Raw genomic sequence first — 26,457 nt, 5'->3', positions numbered from 1 at the left:
GTTCTTATTCCTGGAACAACTCTTCTCTTTTATTTGAGGAAAAAATGAAAAATGTTTCTTGTTATCTGTCTATGGCACAAAGTATTTCTGGATCATGTACTAACATGACCAGTCTAGTATATTCTTGGCATTTCTGGAGAAGACCAAACTAAATGGGGGGAAGCCCTAAATGTAGAGCTCAGGATTTTTTCATCAAATTGTTCTGTATGAAAATGTGCAAGAATTACACAGATGGATTTCTCTATGAAAAAATTGTTAGTTTTGGTGCATTTTCTGGTTTAGAACACAGAAAAAGATTTCTGCTTGATTTTATGTCAAAAGGTCTCCCTTAAAAAATTCTGAAATTTCAGTATTTGGTCTTCAAAACCCACCTATACTTGGAAATTTAATTTTATAAACAAAAATAAACACTAGAATAATTCCATCTCTGATAATATTTAACTAAAGTATTTTCTTTGGTTGAATTCTTTTAGTTTTAGTTGGTTTTCCTTCTTTAGATTATCAGTATATGATAATTTTAGACCAGGATGTAGACTGGAATGTTTCATAATGCCCCAATTTGAAAAATAACCAAAGGTGGACAGAGACTTAAAAGTATAAAGGCCGTTTGTATGCTATAGAACTTGAATAAAATGTTCTTTCCTATGGTTCTGTCCAAATAATTATCTGTCAAAATCACTTGTCACGTCTGCTGTAATACAGGTCTTGATTTCTATACCCTTTGACTGAGATGTCTTACACCAGATGAGTATAACTGGACATACCTGACTTCTGAGTTTTATTGGTAGAGATCCAAAAAAAGATACCTACATTTCTGTGTATTTAAGATACAAGCAGCTAGGAATTGATACTTCTGAAAATTTAGATTTTAAACAGAAGATGCAAAACTGTTTTGGTATGCAGAAGCAAATTTTTCATTCTCAGATGATTTGGAATATAAGATATTACACGTTCTCAACATAAATTTGAATGTACTTTTCTTCTGTCTTTACCTTCATAGTTCCAGACTTGAAAAGATTGTTAAGATCATTGACAGTGTATCTTAAGAGGAGATAAACATCCATGCAGCTTTGAAAATCTGATCCTATAGAGCCAGAGTATATCACTCTCTCATCTCCCTGTCTGATCTATTGAAATACCACCCTTCTGCGAACTTGAAGTAAGGATATTGTAGTTCTTCAGACATTCCTGAAAATTAATTTGATCTGCAATCTATAATGTGCTTTTGTTTGAAAATTGGCAAAAGAAATTAATTTTAGTAATTGTATCAAGAAGGTGTCATTGACCTCCTTTCCTAGATTCATCTGAAACCAGCATATCACAACTCAAAAGACTTCTTATAATAGCTAGATGTCTTTGTTGCCCACTGAGAATCACAGAGCATGAAAATTGCATGTTTTATTTTGCTATTGTTTGGAATTAGAAGTTGATGGTCTTCCTTTTGATGTATTTAAAATATTATCCTGTTATAATTCTATATTCAGTGAGATTGAATGAAAAGGTTGTGTGGTGTCACTTTATACAATTGCCATTTAATTTCTTATTTCTTTCTTGGCAAGTAAATACAATTTCTAAATGTAATTGGTGTAATTATATGCACTGAACAACTTTATGTTGAGCTTCATGTTATATCACATATTCCATTTATATAGTTGATTTTAATTGTAAATTACAGTCTTTAAAAGTCACTGCTTGTTTCCTTTGCTCATTGAAGAGGTTGACTGTTGTTGAACTCAGATATATCTCCTAATTTAGTCAAAAACATTATTTTCTACACTGGTGTTCTTTTATCTACTTGGGATTAAAAGGAATGAATTTTTTAGCATTCACATATCTGAAAAGGTAATTTAATCAAAATTTTGCACATTTTTCCAATAAATGCATATAATTGTAAGCACAAAATTGCTTAACTTTTAAAAAAAGCCTATCCTGAAGTTAGGAAAAAACCCCAAACATTGACACTTCTGATGTTTCTCTAAAAACTGAGGTACAAGCTTGTAAACACTACCTAGGTCCTGAGTAGGGGAGAGAGGTGTGTAATCCCACACTGAGATCCTAGGCAGAGAGAGAGAAGGCATCCTTCATCAGCTTCTGTCACAGCTCTACAGTAGGGTTGTCTTCCTTCCTATTGCTTTTGGTGTTTTTATAGCAAATTCTAAGGTGAAACATTATAATGGACAATGTCCATTTGGGATTGTATTTTTTTCCCCAAATAAATGTAATTTTTAAAAAATTCTGATGCCTCTCACATTTTTTCTGTTTTTGTTTGTTTGTTTTTTGCTTGTTTTTGGTGGGTTTTTTTTGTTTTGTTTTTGTTGGGCTTTTTGTGGCACTGGTGGTGGGGGCTTCCTTTTTTTTTTGTGCTATAATCTCCTTTCATACCCCTGTTGTGGAGATTTTGTTATGTAATGTAAGATGTTCATCAGCCTGTTGCTCACAGATTTCTCCTATATTTGACATGATGTATAGTTAGTTTCTAAATTTTTCAACAAAATTTATGTGAATCATTTGTATTCCACTGCTTATTACATTTGTAAAGGATTTAATAGAACAGAAAATTGGTAAGTAAAAAAACTTTTCCTACTGTACAGATCTTAAACCCTGCTCTTTTAAAATTGTACTTGGTAGGGTCTGTTTTTGGTCATGTTATATCCAGCTTCAGGTTTAGAGTTTCTGTTAAAATTGTTCTTATGACCTGTTCATGTCTCTCCGAAACACACTCTGTATTCTAAAGTGAGGGTGCCTTTTTACATCATTAAAATGATACGTGATTGAAATTTCACATCACTGTTGCTTTTTAAAAGGCTTTGCACAGTGCACAGATACTAATTCAGATACTATTGTCCTCCAGGATCTGGATATCTACTGTGACCATTCAGAGAAAGGCAGAAAACACAAAACCCATTGGCTAGAGTTAGTAAGAACAGTTTCTTGCACCAAGAACAAGGAAGCTAATAAAACATATAGTCAGTATTCCATATTAATAGAGACGCTTCTGTAAGTAATTCTTTCTAAGAGTAAAGTGGGTATGCAGTGCTGCTGATGACATTTTGCTCTATGAACTACTGGAAATAAAATTACTGTATGTAATACAGAAAAATGACAACAATGTAGGTGCTTTCATGCTGTAGCCTAGTGACAATTTTTATCAGGGTTAAATGCATTCATATGTTCCATTAAAACAACTGTAACTCTGAAATTTCAATTATTTTTGCATACATTTATTTTCATTAACTCTGAATTTTCATACTCTGAATCAGGACCGTTTAAAGAATCACTTCGCAAAATTGTTAAAATTGTGTGCATAAGCATTTTTTAAATAATAAAGGCTGTGCCTCTATTTTAGGTCAGCCAAATCAATATGAATGTCTTCAGATTCCTCAGCAGCTAGCAGCAGGTGAGGGTTTTCTCTGCCTTTTCTTCTGGAATGATTTATCTGCAGCAACAGGAATGAGAGACAGTAAAAGAGTGGCAGGAGGATGTGGTAACACCAATGATAATTCAATTTTTCAAGATATTTTGTATTGACCTCACTTAGGATATCAAATTCAGATATATTAAGTGTATTTTAATGCAAATGATAGCACTATTTTAAGAAGATCACTTTCACCTGTAGTTCTATAAGATTCTTCAGTCACTATTTGCTTTAGAAATTCCTAATGAACAAATGAAGCAAACCACCCTAAAATTTCCACAAAGAGTTTGGGACACAAAAATAGTAATTCAAATTTTCCACTTCATGAATGTTGAGCAGTTTGACTTAAACTAAGACTTAAACTAAGAGTAAAGATTTATCTGTTGGAAATTTCAGTGTATTATGCAAATATGTTATTTCTTTACCTGAATGTTGGCTGAAGATCTTATTAACAGAATATCTATTCCCTACACTCTATACTAAAATCCTGTGCCTTAAAAGATTTTTAAGGGCTCGAGGATTTTCTTTTTCTGTTGTTTTCCAGAACTGAAATTTTCTCATTCAGCAAGAGCTGATGAATAATGTTCTCCTATGGCGTATTCCATAGACAATGTCCTTTTTCCAAAATTGCTGCTGCCTCCTATTGCTCTCAATGGGATTGAAGCCACAGTTGCCCTCAGCAAAGATACACTTCTGCAAAATGACTAATGCTTCCCATTGCTTCCAATATGAGTGGAACTGCTCTTAGATAGGATAATTGTTCCTGAAGCACAGGAAATAACAAAAAACTTTAGCTAGCAATGGTGGCTATATCAGAAATGTGGGATCAAGATGTTGTCTTTTTAGAATAGTTTTAGTAAATCTAAAATTGCAAATACTGTTCTATGACAATTGTAAGAAGTTGCAAGATTGGTAGAACTAAAATGCTGTGGGAGATGTAGCTGAGTCCAGTTATACATTTATTTCTAACAGTTTCTTGGGTTTATAATTTTTATTTTTTAAATTTCTTTTCAGTATACAGGCATGTGCTGTATACTTTCATCATTATTTTACCTTACCTTTTCCACTCTTTCATTTAATATAATAGTTTTTGACAGAGTTTGTTGCCAAAAGATTAATAAAGAGAGCAAATGTTCAGGACAGCAAATAAGATGCCAATCTTAATTATTCAGAGAAAGAAACAAGTTATTATATTCTACCAATATATATTATACTCATTAAAATTATCATCAAATAACCCCAAATGTAGCACACTGACATCATTTGGATATTATAATTAAAACAAAGTATTAAAAAAATTGTATTATAAATAAAATTAACATAACCTGCAATTTGTTTATTAGTAGATATTTAATATATTCAATTGTTTTGAGCCAATAATATCTATAGTTTGGGGATGTTACTGTTCTGCTACTGTTACTAAATCTTAGGAGTGTCATAGATATTTGAAGTGCTTTTCCCTATTTTAGTGGCTATTTCTTTCTCAACTTGTTTCAAGATTCATTGTGTACCTGACAAATTGTAAGAACAAAAAGCACAGTAATCATTCTTTGAAATCATTAAGGAGTAGTTAACATCGATACTTTAAAGGGAGAAAGACGAATACACTTCTTTGTATGTATTTATTACTGCTTTCAGATATCTGAAAATAGTGTTTGCTGCTGTTTGATCTCTTGACGTCAAACTGGTTCTTGCTGGAGGCAACAGTGCCACTAGAGCGTTTCGACCTTGTTTTCTTCTATTTTGTCCTTTTTCAGGCCATTTGGTAATGTAAACAGGGAATACACATATTTTTAAATGACAGTTGCAAAACTAAGGCCATGCATTATTTCTAAAGTGAAAAACTGGAGGGTTTTTTTTTCTTTTACTAGGGTATTTTGCTAGCAAAACTTGTATTGATAGCTTCAAAGCATATGTAGTAATCTCAATGAACTTTGACATATGATCACAAGAGAAGAAATATAGGAGTTGTAAAAACAAGGAATAAATGTGGAATGCTTCTATTTCATAAGTGCCACTTAATGGACTTTAGTGAGCTCTTACCTGGTTTTTAGTGATGAAAGATCAGAATTATCTCCTGTCTAATTTCTTTGTTCACATTGGTAGTTTTTGGTATTCTAGTGACATAGAAGCATTAAGATCTCATTGCCATATTATAGCTCACCATCTAATTTGTGACCTCTTCTTTAATAATTGCAAAACAATATCCATAAAATTTCCAAATTAATTAACCAAGGATATTTAAATCCTTGAGTTTATAGATTCAAAAGGAAACAGATATCCCAGGCCAAAAAGTGTGTTGTGTTCTGGGGTAATGTAACAATTAGCCCAAAGAAAGAGTGAGGGGCCAAAGGATTGAATATTGGTTTGTTTTATAATAAAGGCTTTTTCAAAAGAGATTCTGGTATTTACTAATGATAGCATAACTAAATTTAGCAACAAAGAAAAAAGGAAAAATTAATTGTGTGCTAAGCTTCAACAATGAATTTATGCACACCTAAAGAAAGGATAGCGTATTAGGAGAATCATGTCCCAAAATAGCATTGTGTTCACATCTAAGTAGTTAAAAGGGTAAGCTGAAGCCAAATAGTTTGTGGTTATTGGTTTGAATTGGAATAGTTTGTAGACTGTTAAAACTCAGATGGTGAAGTTAGAGATCTAGTGACCTTTGGGTTTCCTCTAGAGTCAGTGGGAAAGGTCTCCATTTCCAGAGTAGTTCAGAAAACCTGTCTCAGATTTCTGCTCTGATGAGCCCCTTGTTTTTACATGGATTATCTAGGAAGCTAAGGCTAAAACTATTTCCTAATATTGCTACTTAAGTAATGTGTCCAAGCATAGGATTCAAAACTATTCTAGTGCCTGAGCATATAGTGAGAGATATTACTATGAAATGGAGAAGATACAGAGAAGGTGAGGCAAAGTCTACCACAAAAGAATGAAATGACTGTTTGAAGACAATGTGGAAAGTCCTACATTTATTCTGGAAATAGAAGATGAATTCACACCTGGAATTGTGTGAAAACAATAGCATGTGGCAATATTCACACAGAGAGGAAAATAAGGAAGGTGTAAAGTGCAAGTGACGTGCTCATGGTCACATGGCAAGTGGGTAGCAGATTCAAGAATTACACTAGGTTTTATTCCCTGTACAGGTTATATTTGCTGTCCTGCATTGATTTCAGTGCAAATTTCTCAAAGACTTAGGATTTACCTTTGCTCTATTAAACTGACAGTTTTCTGATGGATCTAGAGTTGTTGTGAACTGCTAAATAGGAGTCATAGAATATGGCTGAATGTTTTTTTGTAAAACAACAAGATTTGTCATGTTCTATCAGAAAGAACATGTCAAATTCAGTAGTGACCATTCCTCATGTTGCATTGTAGAAATCTCTTCCAAATTCTTTCCAGTCATGCAGTACTTAATGTGAAGACTTTTTCAGAACCTGCCAAAGGTTGTCAGTGCATTGTCTGACGTGTGATACAGAATAATCTTATTTAGCATGCATAATTATGATCTGTGGATCAGAAGATCCCTTTGTCTGAACTGGTTTAGATTTTTAATATAATTTATATCAGCATTTTATGGTGTTTACAATTTCAAAACTGAGCTGCAGCGTTGGCTATAATGCAGTAAATTCACATGTTGTTTCACTGGAAACAGTACTCTCATGTGTGGAGAGGTGAGGATCTCTTTACTATTTAATGACACTATATCTTTCTGCATTTTAATTTTTCCAGGTCTTTTCAGATAATTCTATGCAGCATTTAATTTCTTCTTCAGTTGCATTTCTTTCTAAAATTGCTAATTGTTAGTTCGGTTTGAGCTTTTTTAGGCAACTCATAGTACTATAATAATGTGAGCCGTACTTTGGGATGCTGAAAAGGAAGGAAGGAAGGAAGGAAACGTTTTCTGTTGCCTGCTAAAACCCTTTCTCATTATTTTAGCCATTATTTGTATTTTGCTTGTTGTGTCATTTTCATTGCATTCAATTTAGATGAGTGGAGTAAAACAGAATTATTTTTCTGGTCCTTGCCATGGTGTAGATCAGAATGAAAGGTGGGGTGACTCATGTAATTTGCACGGTGACAAGATTAAGAACAGGTTGCTTTAGTATAACAACGCTTCTTTATTTTAACTTTGTATTACCTTGAGGCACTGTTACATATGCCATAGTAAAGTATTGCCTTTCCTTTTATACATGGGTATGTATCAGTGAATGTAGTGCAAAACCCTGACTCATACTGATTTGAATTTTCTTAAGAGTAATATTAAAGATACTTCTCTTTTATTTAGGAAATACAAAGCTTAGAAACAGAATTAATTTAAGCCAATTAATACACTTTAGGCTATATTGTATTGTCATAATGTGTCCCTACATTTAATATTGACTTCATTACTTTAACTTCTTTTTTTAAAACTTTTTTACAGTACTAATTTAAGAAAACTTGCAAGTAATAAGAAAAAAATGGAAGTATGTGGTCAAGGTGCATGGCCAGATCAATAACAATTTGTTGGAATATCAGGGAAACTGTTCAATGCTATACATTCCATTAGTGCTCAATACAATCACATACCAAGGCATGTGCAGTTTCCTGGATGTTGTATTGGAATTGTTCATTACATAAACGTAGAAAAAGTTCTATATCTCAATAATTCATTTTTCTGTCACACACCATTGACATTTAGGATTGCATCATATATTTTTTTTTTTGGTTTTTTACTAAGCAACTTTGTAAAACTAATTCCTTGCGGACTTTTGAAATAACCACTCATTTTTGTGTTTCCTAGAAACCAGTTTTGTTGAGTCAAGACATTGTTTCTGTGCTTCCCAAGACTGGCAGTCTATTGCAGTAACTCTGTTCCAAGTGATAGTAAGACCTCTGAAAATATTTTTGGATTCTGTGAGTTACCCAGAATTTGTAGGTTGAAAATATTCTCCTCAAGAGGGGACTGTTTCGCAAAAAATCACACTCAAGACCCTGTGTTTTGAGAATGCCACTACATTAATTATATTTTTAAACTGCTACTAACAGTAAGTGCAAAAATCCATAATCCTTAATTAATGTACCTTGTCAAGAGCACCTCTTGATGTCATGGTCTCTCAAGTTTGTTTTACAATTCTTCTCCCATACTACGTATAATTAGGTACTTTTACACTGTAAGAATTTCTCCAGTGATGTGATAAGTTATTTAAGTTTTGCATAGTTAAAGCTGTCCACACTATTTTTACTATATCAATTTGTTGAATTTTTGTTTTGCAAAGTCCTCACCTATTAGTAATTCTGGAAAAAATTTGAAGAAAAGATGCTAAGAAAATTACTGGGAATTTGCTCTTTTTGGCTGATTGCAAGGAACTGAGTCACATTTGTGATTATATCAAGTAACTCAGTTTCATGTGCATTTTTCAAAAGTACAGTGTAATCTGTTTCTACTGTCATTCTAATCTTTACAAATAAAGTAAAAGTGAGGCAAAAATGATGTATTAAGAAGTTAAAAGTCTGCTTAATGTTAAGTACTACTTGTATGAAGGATAGGAAATAATGATGCTACAACACATTGTGTTCAGGTTGAGTAATGATACTTCGTGATTTTAGTGTGAGGAAATAAATATTCTGAACTGAATTGAACTTGGGGAAAATTCAGGTTTGTATATAGATTTATGTTTACAGCCAGGCTTTCCTCATTAAGGCAACCATTAATTTGATAATCAAACTAGAGTAGAAACAGCTGGTTTTTTTATTGTTGCTTTCGCTGAGACTTTTCTTTCATGATAAAAATGACATATGTAAAGTAAAGTCTAGGGAACGTACATGGATAATAACTTGCAAGCATTCAGTTTTACTCATGCATATTTTAAAACCTATTTTGTGTCTTAGAATCTAATTAACTGCACACTGAAGTTCTTTGAAGAAATATAGTTCGAGTATTAGTGAGATCATTCACTTTGCAATGGAAGGGGCCAAAAAAGGTCCCAAGAATGCTTACATTTGACAAATCATCTTTATTTTTGTGTGAACTATGAGGCTCTGTGTTCTTGTCACTTAAAAATCAGGCTTACAATTTCTACTTTAAAAGTCAGTGCAGAGGTGGGGACATCAAACATTGTGCAGTAAAATATGATTTGCAAGCAATGCAACAGTGTTGTCTAAATTGCAATCCAATCTTTGTAAATTCTTAGGCAAATCTGTGTAAAGTTAATAGCGAATGCTTCCTGTAATCTTTAAAATTGTTCTGCAGTCGCTGAGTGCTGAAATGATAGTGGCCTTTGAGAAGTTTTAGCAAAATGTTTACTCTTAATGACTATATTCATGCACAGCTAGTCAGACCTTCTATGGCAGCCGTCCAGTTTAATCAATTATGCTTCCATATTAATATTTTTTTGTAAGAATCCAAATTATGTTTCACACTTGGAAGCATGTTGCTTGTAATTTTACAAATGTTTGCAGAGCTCTTAATTTTACATTTGTACATGATAACTCTTGAGAACTGGATATTCAAATCCAACTTTTATTTAGTTTCTTTTGAGTTTTCTGGTAGTGATGATTAAAAAATTGAATTTAGAGTAGCTATTAGATAACCAAGGGGTATCTTATGGCAAAGCTGACCTTCTCTGCAGAGCAGATACAACTTTCTAATCCACAGATATGCCAAAAATGCAAGAATTGTGTATTAGAGTACTAAAGGAAGGGGCCATGCTAAATTTTCCAAGAGGAATGAGGAGCTCTTGCAAACCCATCCGTCTGAAGGACTCAAAAACTATGCAATACACAGAAGGAATTTTCTCTTAGACTCTAGTACTGTATGTGTTCTGACATACACATTGCCAAGACTTTAGAAACAGGCTGTTGTCAGGTATCCAGAGAGCAACACTAGTATTTCCATGGGTTTCAACTCTCTCACACTCCTAATCCTTCAGGTTTGAAGATAGAATCAGGAATTGCAATCTAATCTCCTTCTTATATCATTGTATTCTTCTTTTCTCTTCTTTTCTGCATTTTAAGGCAGCCAGGACCAACTTTGTGAGTGATCAGTTGATATTGAAGGCATGACACATAAGCACCCATATCTATTCCATTTCCTTTCTCCTCTTAAAACCTTGCCCTTTGCTCTCCCTTTCCTCATCTCTCCCCCACTTTAGTTCAAGGGATATTGTTGGCTGGAGTGACACTGAACCATTGAGATGCACGACAGGGCTTTCCTGGGCCGTGCTTCTCATCACCTACACAGAATCCAGTGCTCTGTGAGGAGGCAAGAGACCAGAAGCCAAAGCAGATCTCTGCTAGTCAGCTTGTGCAGCAGCAGAGCGGATGCTCAGCTCTGACTTCACTTACGGATGTCTGCACCCTGGACACACGCACTTTCCCATCCGTATTTTTTCCAAATGTTAAACCATCCGGGAAGCTATCCAGAAACTCTGCTGCATTTAGTGCAGCAGACCTAGAACTGTTCATTTGGAAGGTTTTCAGACCTGTCTGCTGGCATCTGTCACCATGTGTACAGTACTGCCTGGGGTCAGCTTGCTGGGGAATGTGCACCTCTGCACTGCCGCGCAAGGAAGGGGCGCTGGTTGCTTACCGGCAACTCTCCAGGTACAATTTGAAATCGTTCCTGATCTGCCGGGTTTGGTTGCAGTTCTGTGGCTAAGAGCAGCCTAGCAGATAGGAAATGTGCTATCTTACATATCCTTCAACTCTGCAGGAGGTTATGGGGGGCTTGAATATGCTGTCTGTAGATGTGGGAGGGGGAAACTGCCTCTAGCCTGGAGAGGCTCTCCATGAGGATATATGAAGAGACAACTCATTTTGAAAAGGCCTAATGGCTGGAAACGTGTCTCTTTTTTTGCTGTTTTAAAGATTAAGATTTAATTGCCTAAAAAATCTAGAGTTAATTACTAATTAAATATGATCTGTTAACAAATAGTCTCTCTAAAGTGTAGCAGAAATAAGAAATGATACAGAAGTCCACTTCTTTTAGTATTCCTTCCAGTTCCATGGGAGCCCTGGTGGGGGGAATATTTACCATACAGATATTTTGATACACAATTTTGTGGAGTGATACATTTTTATTGAGGACAGTCAAGGAGAGTAGCTACATCTCCCCTTGTTTCCTAAGCATGAATGAGAGATGCAAGCATGCTATTGCAATGGCAGTCATCACATTCTGCAATTGTAATGCTAGCTGTACTGAAGCAAGGACAGAAGAAGACCCATGTGTTTTGGAAATTGTACAATAAAACCTGGTCTTGATAGAGTGCTACTCTACTCTCTGTTGCATTTACTTTATTTATGGCTAGAGAAGTACATACTATTCTTGAATCTAAATTGTCTGTTCTCTCCTTTATCACTGACTCCTGTCGCTATAGGACACGAGAAAGCAATGCGAGCCACTTGCTACCTTGCAAGGCAAAAAGAGAGCGTTTATTTTCTGACTCCAACTTTTATACTTCTCCAAAGGTGACAGTGGATTGGAGAGTGAACGGGCCACCTCTCCGAAGACATTGGACAAAGCACTAGTACATCAAGTCTCTCCACCCCCATGGAGGAATGCAAAACAATACATTATTTACAGAAACTGTGTGGGAAAGTTTCCTAATAGAATGTAAATTCAGAAGGCTTAAGAAAACTCAAGAATCAGGGCGACAGACTCCCTGGAAGTCAATAAAGTTATGCAAAGATTAAATCAGGGTGAGAATACAGTTGAAATTTTCACACTGCAAAATTATATATCCAAAATAATATTAGGTTATGAAAAAAAACCTTGTCAAAACCAACATTGAACCTTATTACATGTTTGAGTTGTAAGTGGTTATTATGTGTACATGCAGATATAGGAACCGTTAGGTACTAGGAAAGCACTAAGCATTAGTTTACTTTGTTTTGTGGTTTGTGCAGATTAACAAGATAGCAAACATCCGTTTTAGTCATGGTGACTTGCATATAGTTTCATGATATGAGCATCTGACTAGTGCAACAGACATTACCTGCAATTCTCTTAAAATGATGTAGTACCTGTCATTAAAACTGAGGTTGTTTGCTTTTTGAAGGAACAGCACAATAGCACTTGGCAGTACACTCTAGTTTACTAGCTAATAGGTCAGACAGGCTAAGATGGCTCTTCTGTCCAAACAGAAGGGTTGAATATGTTGCTTCTCTCTTATTTCTGAAGTGTGTAATCTAGTTCCACAGACCATCTGCTTGGTTGCTGTAATATTTCTCCTTTTTATCCTGCCTAACAAAATGAAGGTGTACAACAATACCCAGGGGATTATTGAAATGATGCCTTTGAGCCACATTTGTGTATTTTTCCTATTTTCCTGTTCTATTTTCCTATTTTCATATTCATTTTGGCAATAGATACATAGATACATTTGTTTCATATTTAATCTTTCTTTTCTAAATAAAGTTTTGTTGCCCTAAGAAGCAGTATTGCAGCAATGTTAATGTGTTCTCTCACACATATGTTCCTGAAATTTGTGGCCAGTAATAGAATTTTATTGGATTGGTTTGTTTCAACAGTGACAACTGAATTTTTTTTTAAAACCTGATATTGCAATGTGACATTGCTGCTTTGCTGTGACTAAATACTTGCTTTAGTCTTGTTTTAAATGGCAGTATCAATGCATTATGTAGAGATTACCATAAACTGTTGCCCCTCTTCTGGATAGGATAGTTTGAAAATCCTATAGTATAGAGATCAATTCAGTGGAAAAGATAGTTTATTCTATGGTATTTATTTAGTAAAGTAAAAAATGCATTTATACAGACAAATTGGCATGGGTTCCCAGAATGCACATCTCAGAACATTGCAAGAAAAGAACGGTGTAAAAATATTCTGTCATTGGTTGCAACTTAAGTCAGATGGCAAATCTGGAAATAGACATTCAATGTTCATTCAGGTGCTGTGACTCAGAGGTGAAGTGAACGGACCCGGCACTGCCGCGGTCAGAGCTGTAACACTTTGGAGCCACTCTTGTGGAAAGAGAAGCCGGAGAGGACAGGAGGTGAGCAGTGATTGCATTGGTCGTGTCAGGCTGGTCCTGGGCATTTTGGCACTGGCAGGCCTGTCAGAGCAATGACTGCCCCCGAGGAGGTTTCAATTCCGCTGCATGCTTTGGAAGTTTCTTTGGAGGTAGAGTTGTTGAAAGAGAAGCCAGGAGTAATAATTCGGCAAACCATTGCTGCCTATAAGGATGGAAGAAAAATACATGCATACATAGCGTGTTTATGTATAGATTTAAAAAATATAATATATATAAGTATATATTTATATATATGTTTAAAATCCCAGCTTCTCAGATGTGCTTCTACGTGATAAGTGGAAAAGATTTGAAAAACCATTATCCCAGCACCACGTTTTCATTACCTACCATTTTACTCTAGTCAGTGCAGCCTTGACTCTATCAAAGCTGCCACCTTTGTTTTGTTTACTTTGTTATTCTTGTTTGGAAAGCAGTGCAATTAGAGCTTTTCATGGAGGATAACAAGAGTGTCACTGGAAGTCTACATGTCTCGAACAGTTATCAGCTTTCTCATCTTACTAAAGGCTCCCAAATTATCTTCAAAATTTTTTTAGTTTCTTTGTATGCAAAAGCAATAAACTGAAAGAAGAATACAATTACTGGGGGTTTTTAAAAAATTTAGATGGTTTCTGAGGAGTTGAAATGGGCACAGCTAAATGGAAAATTACAAGACTCTCTAGACAATGAAGAATATTTTTCTTGTGTCTTGTCACTCTCATTTAGACTTTTCAAATTCTGGAATAATAATTCTTGTTGTTTAGGGTACAAAACACGGTAATCTCAATTGAATATTTAGAAATATCCATTTGGTCCAAATGTTTTCACAGTGACATTAATGTATAATGTCCCTGAAAAAAAAAACAAAATGGGATACCTTCTGCTTTTCTGTAGCAGTTTAGACTTCATTGTCCAGTTAAGTCTGAAACTGAAGGGACAAAAGAAAAGGTAAGACATTTGTCATACCTCTTGCAATCCTTCTTGCTGTGTGAATCATTATTTTTTTTTTTAGGGAAAATAATAAAAGAAGGATGATTCTATTCACTTTTCTTTTTTTTTTTTTGCAACTCTTTTGGGTAGAGTTGGCTTGTGCACTTCAGATTTAACTTCACCATGAATCTGTCTTCCTTACCAAATGCATTGTAATTTTATGAACCAACCTTTCCACTTGAGGCTAATCCTTTTAGGAAGAGGTAATTTTCCTGTTTATCTCAATTGACATGTTCCCTAAATTTCAATCTCTGCATTAACTTGACCTTAATTATGTGGCCTCATTGATAAAATGAAGGTTATCCAGGCAAGTTCCATGCATGGGTAATATTTTTTATTGTAACAATTTAAAATCTGAACCCTCTTCCTAATCTTTACCTTCAATCATTTCTAAAAATGTGTGTAAAGTATATTTATGGTGCTTTTTGGTCTTTTTTAGGTTCATAAAAAATAACTATTATATCTGAAATATATGCTCGGATGTAAACCTGCGTATTTCTATGTTTCTCTTTGCATAAGAATTTGATTTTGTAAATGCCATCATTTAGTCCTGATATGTTTCTACTGCTTAACGTTCATTTTTTAAAATTAATTTTCCTCCAGTCAGACATGCATTATGTACAGTAATAGATTATTACAAGTTGAAAGTCTTCTAGTACTGTCAGATAGACTTGGTCAGTCTTAAAATCTGAACCTCTGATTCATAGCTTTTAATCACTATTTAGATTAATAAAATTAGATTAAATACTTCTAATTTGAGCTATAGTTACTACTGTCTTAACTTAGAGTAAGCGGTAAATGCCTGAAATTCATGTATTAGAAATTCATTCTCACAGTCACAGAAGGCTGAGCAGACTTGCAAGTAGGAGAGGACTTCATGCTCCAGGTGTTGTCCTGTACAATTGAGTTGTTAGAAAGAGACTACAGTACTTTGGGAAAATCTAGCACTGCTGTTATTATCAGTAACATTCACAGCTGGTTTGTAGTAAAATGCAAGATGCTCTAGTCTGTGAATAAATATCTTTCTGACTGCACAGGATGATAATTGCTCTGCCAGCACTTTCTTTGGCACCTACTTATCTCAGCTGAAATGATTGATAAAAATATTTTTGTACTGATGTTGAACACTTCTAAATTATATAATGATTTTTGTATTATTTCACATTTACTCTGAAGAAAGTTCATGCTCAATTGAGTTTCACTGCTGTCAGTATCTTTATTAATCAGAATAGGAGAAGTATGGTTTGTTTCCCACCTTTTTGCACGAGATCGATTTTTACAGCAAGACTTCCTCTTTCTTTTCTTGGAGAGACATGGAGAGTTATGTATGAGGATATCAAGTCACTGACTTCAAACAGAAGACAAATTCACTAAAGTGAAAATGATTGTGATAGTTCTCTAATTTCCCCCACAGTGTATGTAAAACTGACTTTTAAAGTGTTTAGTGGATAATGGATCATGTAAGGTCAGTACTAGCCATAGCTGTTATGGCTATTATTTTCTCCTTTCATGGGAGGGTGCTCAGCAAAATGAGATTGTCACGCTCTTTTTTTTTTGAGAGGACAGCGACAGACAGTTAAAAGCCTCTTCATGTAAGGATGTTATTTCATAAAGACACCAGCACTGGATTATCCCCTTCACTTTAAACTTCTGCCAGCTTGTACAAAGAGATAAAACAAAATAGCCCCAATCCCAGGGGTGGAGAAGTGCCGGCCAGATCTGCCCATGTCCACAGCTTTCATTTTGATTAGTCACATGTGAGGAAAATTCACTTAGGCTGTGAGGTAAATTTAATACCAGTTATGCCCATGCTGTTCATATCACAACCATTTTCACATGATGCCACTTAATTCCCTAAGAAGCAGAAAGGTAAATCGGTGGCTGGCCAGCTAAGGTGTCATAATGCATTAGGACTAGGGCTCGCTGCAGGGGATAATGGTTCTGATTGCTGTTGACTCATGTCTCCACCAACTGCCTCATGTAAAATAAGTGACATTTAAAAGGCATCAAGATGTGAGAAGAGGTGAAAAAAAAAAAAAGAAAGAAGGAAAAGCAGAGTACTAAACTTGCCACTTGAACATAAAGTCCCTTTTTCACCCTAAGTGGTATAAAAATGATAACTCAACATGCCATAGGTGACCTGTGCTGTGCTTTGAACTTCCTGTCTTGTGTTTTTAGAGAAAATCTGTAAAATTGCTTCTGGGAACTGCTCCAACATGTTATCATTTATTTCCCATTTAATTTTTTTTTACTGTTTTTTTTTTCCCTTGGATATCAGTCTATTCATCTTTTAAAAAGCTTAAGGCTGAATCAAGTTAGGGAATGGTATACAACAAGAGGCAGCCTAGTCTCTGAAGGCCCATTTAAGTCTATTTTTATAAAAAGAATCAAATTCCAGTTTACAGTAAGCATATGCTTCAGTTGACATCTGTTTCTAAGACTTGGATGCTTTGTTTGCATAACAGGCACCAATAAATGGCCTTGTTTTAAGTCTGCTCACTCAGTTGTATTTGGGTTGTTCAGCTGGGGATTTGAGTTGCAGCTGATCCCCTGCCGCTCATAGCAGATACGAAAGGGAAGAAAAAAAAAATCTGAGAAACAGAGTCTTATTTATTAATGGAAATTTCAGCATTCTCAATAACCCACTTTCTTTTTGTTAGGTGACTACAAAATACTTGTTTGCCCGGGTACAGAAGCATTTGAAAGTATCAAGTATTAAAGATAATAAAAAGTTTATATATTTTTTAATGTTGTATTTAATAACATTTGTATGGTTCTCAACTGACAAAGCCTGGTGCATGTAATGCTGGGAATTAAGTGGATGATATGCGTAAGAAATGCATTTGTTATGGCAGCATATATTACTTTTGTTTTCTTTAAGTGTCCCTGCCCTACTGATGACACAGTCTAAAATATTTTGTAAGCAAAATTTAATTATATCTGCTTTCTTGGGAAAGCAAATTCTAGACTTCTCAAGGGAAAATTCAGAAGTCTATGTGTTGCTTCTCTAGCTTGCAGAATTATAAACCTTTCTCTGTGAAGTGATGCATTCTGTGGCAATTATATGATATTTCTCTCGTATGTATAACAGTTTAAACACACTTCTATGAAACCTAGGTAATGCCTGTAAAGAGTACAAAAATGTATCAGTAGTATCACAGCTCTATAATTACCTTGCTTAATGACTACTGTAGTTTTTTAAAAGCAATAATATCAGTACTGCTTCCTTGTTAGTATTTTGAACTTCCCCTCTAAATTATTGTAAAGTGCTCTCTAGTAGTGTACAGAATATGTAACATATTTCAAGTGGATTTACTTATCAACTTTTTCTAGTGATACCAACAGCAGTAGTGTGAAATATATCTACTCCATTTACTCTTATCCATTGCACCTACTTTCTTTTTCCCTTTAATTTTTATATATGGTAAAAATTTCATTGAAGAGAGATTTTAGATGACAGGACTGTAATTTTAAAACCAATAGAAGAGGTGTAAGCAATTTGAGCTTAGCTGAAGCATAATCTTAGGTTGTCAAGAAGAAACCCATTCTCCCTATGCTAATCAATCAGTATATCAACCAACCAATCATCTCCTCAGCTTAGCATATATCCTAAGGTTTGATATATCTATTAACTGCCCATCATGCAGCTGGTCTCCAGTTGATGAGATTCCCCCTATCTTGGCATTTGGAGGCAGACAACTGAGCTATCAGAGCCTCAGATAAATACTAAAGTGGAGATTTCAGTCCTGTTCCTGATAGCAAAAGACAATCCAGGAATATAGAATATATTTTTAGAAAAGAACACATAGGGAATTACATTTTCAACAGTGTGTTAAATGTGAAAATTGCATATATTTCATGATCCCTTCTTCCTCCACCCTCTCCCTTCCCAGAAGTAGCAGGAAATTACTCTTATATTGTGACTCAAACTCTTAACAGAAAAAGAGAACAAGAGCTAAAATTAGTTTTTAACTGCTAATTACTGTAATGGTGTTATACAACTCCTTAAAAAAAAAGTGGTTTTCCTCGTTATTGCAGCATTGTTACTCTATTGATGAAGAGCTCTATGAAAATAGTGTGTCACAACAAACTTAAACCTTAGGGGAAAAGTTTGAACTTCAAAAGATTATACACCTGCCTCTCTATTTGTGAAGTCTGAGCTCAAAACTCATTAAATAAAAACATAAACTAGGTATTGAAGAGTCTACCTGCTAATATGGAAGTTTGGCATGAGATTTAACATAGTGTTTCAAGGTGCAAGAAATGCTGTAGAAATTGATGACTTACTGTGTTGGCTTTGTCATTAGCAAAAAACTGCCTCAAAAAAATAAAGTGGCCTAGACTGCATTTTTAAGAGTTTGCTACTCCCTAGGGAGAATCCTAGGGTTGCCCAAGGGTCTGTGGTCACTGTGGAATGTAATGTAGGACACCAGGGACAGGTCACCCACTCAAACTGCACTGTCAAAAGATGGGGCCCAATTTCTGTGCTGGTATATGACTGAGCAATTCCTGAAGTCAGAGGATGTGTGCTCACTTAATTAAAAATTTGATCAATTATGATCCCTGACCTACTAACAATAAACATAAACATATTGTTATGAGTTTAGCTTTTAGGCCTTTTCGTGCTTTCAGTTGATTAAATTGAGTGTAATGATTTGCTCTGCTTTTGTTCCTTTGTTTCTGAGACTCAAACCACTGAATCTTCTGAAATACATTTTAGTAACACTGAAAAATAGCATAAGTCCTTAAGCTACATATCTTAGAGCATAGTGCTCTTGACACAAGAGCACTTCTTTGTCAAAGTGTAGAAAAGTAAGTTTTTATACCTCTCTGCAGTGTTTTTCAGCAGAATTATTGTAGCACCTATCTACGTTTTTATGCCTTGTGAAATAAAAATGGCATAGTTTAGAACATGGTTTAATATAGTAACATGGAAATGTGTAAGCAATCAGGGAAAATATTTCCGGCTACTTTGAAGACTAAATTTTAATCATATCACTTTTATATTCTTCTTTACTATAACCCACTGAAACACTGATTTCCTGAGAAGGTTACACTTGGATTTGACTCTACAAAATGAACCAAAGCACTAACATATATTAATATAATAAAGGCTCCTTTGTTTCTCAGAAAGACCATACATATTTTAAATCCAAGGCTGGTTCATTTGCTGGGATACACAGGCATAACACCAGATGAAGATCTGGCTCATTGTATTTAGTGGTCATGGAAAGTTCCAGACCAATAGCTGTGGTTCTTGCAACCCGTTCAGGCAAAACCAGCTTTCAACAATGGTAGTGGAAGTTCCCTTGTGTTGCCTGTGAATGTATGTCAAACCTCTCCTGGAAGGACCTGGAAGATCCTGAAATCCTTGGCCTTTGAGAAGAAAAATGTAAATAATTTCCTTTGATATAGATTTGCCTTAACTCTTACAGTCTAAATTTATATGGAATATGGACCCATAAATAGATGAAAAGTCTGGTTCATCTTTGTGCAGCATTCTCATTTATAGAATTTGTTACAAGTCTTATTCCATGTAAGAGATGAAAACAAGGTTTAGTGATCTAGAGAGATTTTGAGCACCTGCTGCATGGTGTTTGTCAGTAGTGTAGACTTTTGAAAATTACACACTTAGCATCAGTTGAAATTACCCCAGGAGAAAGAATCAAGGCCTCTTCACTACAAGCACCTAACAAATTTATCTGAGAATGTGAAGGATGCATGGCCACCATTTGCTAGTACATGAATTTCAGAGTACACTGTTTCATTAGACAAATGCTGCCCAAAGCCTTCCAATTGAACCATGCATGCAATTATTATTTCCACTTGTACCAAGTTTATATATCATGGATGTACAGAACAGACACTTTTCTAATTGTTTGGTTAACTATGTAGAATGGTGGAGTTTGATAAAGGAGAAAAGTATGAGTCAGAAGCTGCTGGGACCTAAAAGGTGTTGTCATGTTTAGTTAATTTAATGGGGAAAAAAACCAGAAGAAATCCAAGCTCTAGACACTACTTCTGAAATCACCCAAATAAATTACACTTTATTTATCTTGAGCATTATGTGCATAGGGCAATTACACAAACTTTCATGTTCTGTATCAGGTACTTGAGGAAGATAAGCAATATTAGTAACCCACATTAATCTATAGGTTTTTACCTTCTCCACCTGTCATATATCTCTAAACCTCAAAACAAACAACCAAATGAACCCAAACTAGCCATGAAACTCCACGGGGCGGGGGGTGGGGTGGAGGAGGGGGAGAAAAAAAACAACCACAAAAATCCCTCCAAGTAGTTTTCTCACTTCATGTATAGACGAAGTGAAACTAGGATATTGGAATTGACAAAATAGAGATACAAGACTACAGCTGAGATATGGTTGATTGTATCTCTAAGCTATTGTGAATACTGGAAAAGGGCAGTTATTTAATTGAGCTATCCAGCTATTTGCCTGGACATGGTTCTTTAAAATCTTCCTTTTTCTATTTAGTTTCTTGTTTGTGAAACAAATAAATATGTATGCACTCCAGGTTTATTGTTACATATTTAAATAGTACAGTTCAAAATTATTGAATATTCTTTTTCTACGCTTCTCAGAATGAGTGCTCATTTAAATCAGATATTATGAAAACCAGATGACTAATCCTAAATTCAGGTGTACTACCACTCAGGCTAGGCAGATTGCTAGTTGATCATGCTAAGATGCTCCCTTATCCATTATTGGATCTGAAAAAGAGGAGGATTAAGAATTATCTGACTTCTCAGTTAATGTGCAAATCATCTAAAAGCTCAGCTTAGAAAGGTCTTAGAAAGCAGAAACGAACTAAAATAATAATAACGTCTTAAGAATTTTTAATAATTTAAATGTGCCGTATCACATTTTTAGAGTGAAAATAGAGTTTTGTGGTTTCTATCTCAGATGGTCTTTTATATCTGTCTTCCTGTTTTTGTAATTATGTATGAATGTCCTAGAACTCTGCTTCTAATTAAAATTTTTTTATTGCAATTAGAAGTTGTCACTTGAGACAAACTCACACTGTTGGAAATTAATAACAACTATATTACTTTCAGACAATAGTAGAAAATAATTTGATAAATATCTTTGGAAATGAGCATTAATCTATTTACTTTTAACAAAGCATAAGGCAGGGAAGGAAAAGTATGTTTTGGCAAATATATTTGTATAATGGATCTATGATCTTTGCAGGGGTTTTTTTCTGTAATACATATTTCTAGTATCTTTCTTTGCTCTTGGTTATGGTGAAAAACACTCTTCATTGAAAAGATTGAAACACTATTTTTCTGTATTTTCAAGGAACAGGAGAGTCTGTGAACCAGAAGGCATCTCTTAATGTTCCCTCTTTGCATTTTTAGGCTAGTTCTGCTGTTTGCTATAGTAATATTTGTTTTAGCATTTCTATCATTCCAATATGTATACTTGCCTTTCAAAATCTGTGAAAAGTATTTAAAAAGAAAAGAGAAAATGCTAGTATTTCAAAACCCTATTATAATGCATTTTCAAATATGTCAGACACATCTTTGTTAAAATTAAACCAAGGATTGGTTTTGAGCGAATAGCCCTATATCCTTACAGATGCTGTGGATGGATGCATCTAAGCTGCTTATTATATTGATGGGTTTTGCTGCTCTGCAGCAAATGAAAACAGGCAGCTGCTTCCTCCATCAAAGCAAAAAGCAGCCTGAGTTTTTATTAAACGAGTGTTCATTTCTTCTATTGCCAAAATTCTTACACAAAACAAAAGAGCAGTTTTAGCACATTATTGCTTAACTAGACATGAACAACTGACAGCAAGTGATAAGCCTGTCTGCTTTTCACAACTGGTAATCATTTTTGGAATAGATGTTTTAATATAGTTGAATATAAAATTTTGTAATTTACATCTACAATGGTACATAAATTTATAGATCCAGTTTTTTGCAGGAGAATGAAGGCTATAATCACAAAAGGTTTGTTCCAGTGTTGTTTAATTTTTAATAACTATTTGAAAACTAGGCACCCCCCACCCCCAACACAAATTCATTCATTTGAAAAAGATGTTAAAGACAACCATACCAGTAGATTTGTACAGTTGGCCAATTTTTCTTATGGAAGGGATATGCGTACATTTACAGCTTTGACTTGTTACTGTATTTCCACATCAGTTCCACTGAGCTTCTTAAGTTTGTGCTCTAAAAGACGTTTGCAGATTGCAGACCATCATGTTTCCCTCCTAGTCGTGAATAATAATGAGAGTGAGAGATACAGTGCTGAGGCCATTTTGCCTAGGCTGAAGATCTCAGCCAGTGCTTATACATATTTTTCAATGATCTGAATATCATGAATTCTACTTTAGATTGGAAGAAAGACAAGAGTTTCTACAAAATGTATGTGCATAGGGAAAAAATGTTTCTCTTTATATTCTCTTCTATTTTTTTTCTGGTGTTCTTGTACCTTTTCAAACTCACTTATAGCATTCCTGCTGTGGAAAAGTAAGCTAGCCATTCTCCCTGCCTCAAATTACTCCTCTTCACTGGACTTAAAAGGTGGTTTGCCATCTGCAAAAGCCAGGTGCAGTAAGGCACAGATATAAGGTGCTACTGTAAAGGCTATTAAATAATCTTATTTTTTCACACTGTGTGCATTTATTTCTGAAGTTACTCACTTGTAAATACTCTTGGGGTAAATTTCAGAATTGAAGGCCTAAGATTGGACAGTTGGATTTTCAAAATATGTTAGCTCTTAAAGATGCTGGTATTTGAGGCCATCAAATGTCCAGAGGGACACAGTATTTGGTAGCTGTCCTCCTTTTGAAAAATCTGCTCTCAAATTCATTTTTGTAGTAAATAATTCTACAGTTCCAGGCACACCATCTGCAACTAACTTGCAATTATGACCCTTTTTTTAGCTGCATCTGCTGTAGATAGGTGTAAATTTAAAATTTTGTGTGCTGAAAACAGAGTGAAACAACAAAGATTTTCTTCAGTGAGTTTTTTCCTTGCTTAGCAATTTCCCCCATTTCTTCATTTTACTAAAGTGACCAGGTTTGTCTTTGGATTATTATGGAAGTTATTTTCTATGGAATATGTTCACTTCTCTTTGCATACATGTTATGGTATCTAAAAATTGAATATTTGTAGCCTTATGATGTATGTTTGTCTTGTTTAATTCAATACACTTTAGGTGGGATCTTAGGTAGCAGAGATTACTGATTATCCTTTCATCTGTGTCACAATTTGCATGCTGTGTGAATAAGGGAATGAAAATAAAATATTTTCTTCCTGACTATACTAATCTTTACTTCCATACTATACTTTTTTAACAGTAAAATTATATTGAAAAGGGGCTTGAGGTATGGAGTTTAAAGGAAGTTTAGAGCTAGAAATGTTTTTGAGAGCTATCTATGCCAACTAATTACAGCAATGCAATTATTTGCAGGTAATCTTTACTCAAGCAATTATTGAAATTAGAACACCCATGTTATGTGTTACTACCAAGGTGTATTTGGCAGACATATGCTGTGCATACACCTGGTATCTAGTCTTAATTGTGCAGTTCATAATTCCATGTTTTAGCTTTGACTTGGAAGTGAAGTTTACTGTTCCACTGACAGAAGGGCTCATAATATTGGTTAGAGTTTAATTTTGATATTCTCTCCTAAGTACTGTGCTGTTGAACCTTGAGTTTGATCTGCTCTCTTACATCTTCAGCAGATGTATTACCCTCAGATCTGCTTACCCTCAGCAGATGGACTGTGCTTCTTGCTGTGCATGGTTGTGGTGATCCACAGAAAAACTAACCAGGGTAAAGTTATCAAACTTACCTTCCAATGTGACTTGAATACAGTCACATAGTCAGTAGAAAATAAGGTTTGATACTGTAATATTAGGGTTGTCACAATGCTATAATACCCTAAGAATGGAAGAACCTTATTTTAAGATCCCAGAATTCCTTATGTTATATTCCTAGAGTAGATTTTTCCAGTAAATACTTTAGTTTTGGGGATTTTAATCTTCTCTACAGTCTTTTAGCAGAAGTGATGGGAAATAATTGCCTGTCTGGACAGGCCATTAATTTAACACCTCTGCACAGTCTATTGTAGTGCTAAAGATTTTTCTGCTCTCCACTAACCATGTGTCTTGGTGTGGAAGGATAAAAAGTGCCTTACTTATGGTCAGAAAGCAGTTCATCATTGCTCAGTGCAGTTATTGGTATGACTTTTGTGACATTATTCATCATTTGGCCCACAAATGCTTTTTTTTTCCTCTCACTTTGATGACTATTAAAGCAAATAATGTGATTTGATGTAGTCAAGAATCAGGACATACTAGAAAAAATATCTTTTTGAGTGTATTCATATGGGGAAAATGATTGACTTTTCAAATTTAAATTGTCTTTGCTTTTAAGGGTAAAGATAGGATTTGTACAAAATTTACTTGAGACTTGAAATGAATAGGAAGACATCTCATAGTTTAATAGTGCAAATAAAAGACAAAATTTGAGTGTTGAGATCAGACATCTGTACATGTGGCTTTGAGAAGTGCTAGGGAAATGTGAAAATACTTTCAATTTGTCTTAGCTTTGTAAGTAACTTCTTAATCTGCTAGCATGCATTAAGCACATGTGGGACAGCTTATACCTCCTACTCAGAGCTCTCAGGGACAGCTCACCTGTCACCTCCACTTGTCCCTATGTTTCCTGTGTGTAGTGCTGGCAGACAGTACAGGAGAGTTCCACTAATCTTGCACTATCCCAGTTAAAGTAATCAGTAGCTACCATGATTTCTTTGTACCTGTGGAGCACTGCTGAGACATAATAGCTCCAATAGTCAGATGTCTTTCTTAAGAATACACGTCTCAAAATTCTTTTCTACTGACATGATGTTCTTTAAGAACTTCACATCAGATCTCAATATTTGTTATCCAAAGGTTGACAGCATTCTGTAAAATATGTAGTAAAAAGCAACAGGAGGAGAGAAACATTTTTTTTTTTTCAATACTGGATAATTTATTTCTGGTAGACAATTTTCTGTACCATCATAGTATTCAGCATTTTTAGATTTGTTGCAGAGGAAGCACAGGCTTTGTGTAGCTTTGGACTAATGATCTAGCTGAATGTTAAAACACAACATCCTCAAAAGATTGTATACACGTGGCTTAGTTCACTTGGCTTGAAGGCTGCTTTAAGAAGCTATTGTGCCATGACTAGTGCAGAAAGACCTGACACTTTCCAATAGTAAGCACTATGAAGGTGATAAAACCAACTTAAGTTATGGTTCTTTCCATTATTATAATTCTTTTAGTATTGTTCCTCTGTAGGAAGAGCTTCAGTACCATTTCTTGGTTACAGCATACCTCATGGTGTAAGGATGACTTAGGTTATTTTTCTTGGTCTTCACATAATTTCATTCTGTGTGTCTAAGTAACTTAATCTGTCCCTGTCTCTTACTTCGGTTCCTGATGTGCAAACTTGAGATAGTAGAAGTTCATTATATCGTCAAGTTCTTGTGAGGAAGACTCCATTGCTGTGGTGACATTTTATGATATGGTGACAATGCTGTAGGAATGCCTGTGTTTTGTATGGCTGTGATGCACTTGTAGCATTTCCCTATTCACCACCGTACAATTTAATTGTATTCTTTTTCTACTCCTTTTACTGTAATATGTGTCATAAATCTGTCTGGAAATAGACATCATCTTTCTTATGGCATTTGTAGTGAGAATCCTGCTCCATCCTAGTGGTGAAAGGATACTTCAAGAGTTGAAATGTGGGCAGGCATGAGCTCTGTCTCTGTCCCATGTCTTCAGACATGCCCATACTTGAGGGTCTCCTTTGAACATCAGTGCAACTTAATTTTTTCATATGTTTCAATAGAGATTCTAGTGCTTTCTGGCAATTAGTCTCTGTTTCAAGTTGTAGTTATCAAGGCGCTAAAGAGTTTTAAAACCTCCAGTAAATGTCACAAAATATTTATTTTACAAAAAGAAACGCTTGTTTCTCTCTGTTTCACCATACAGTGAGATTTTTTAGCC

General features: G+C 34.9%; 1 protein-coding gene across 2 annotated transcripts in view; it reads left to right on the top strand.

The window, feature by feature from the left end:
• CAMKMT (calmodulin-lysine N-methyltransferase) overlaps positions 1 to 26,457 on the top strand; it is a 209,694-nt gene that overhangs the window by 137,465 nt on the left and 45,772 nt on the right. Inside the window, exon 4 of one of the 2 annotated variants that reach the window (XM_072927510.1) lies at positions 3,347 to 3,397. The exons of the other annotated variant lie outside the window; for it this stretch is intronic. Within the exon in view, the coding sequence (XP_072783611.1) occupies positions 3,347 to 3,397 (51 nt within the window). The remainder of the gene's footprint in view (positions 1 to 3,346; positions 3,398 to 26,457) is intronic. 2 annotated transcript variants of the gene reach the window in all.

The sequence above is a fragment of the Taeniopygia guttata genome, chromosome 3, assembly GCF_048771995.1.
Source record: "Taeniopygia guttata chromosome 3, bTaeGut7.mat, whole genome shotgun sequence".
In the NCBI taxonomy this organism is placed as follows: domain Eukaryota; kingdom Metazoa; phylum Chordata; class Aves; order Passeriformes; family Estrildidae; genus Taeniopygia; species Taeniopygia guttata.
The sequence above is the reverse complement of the archived record's forward strand: the minus strand, read 5'-3'. Positions and strand labels throughout refer to the sequence as shown.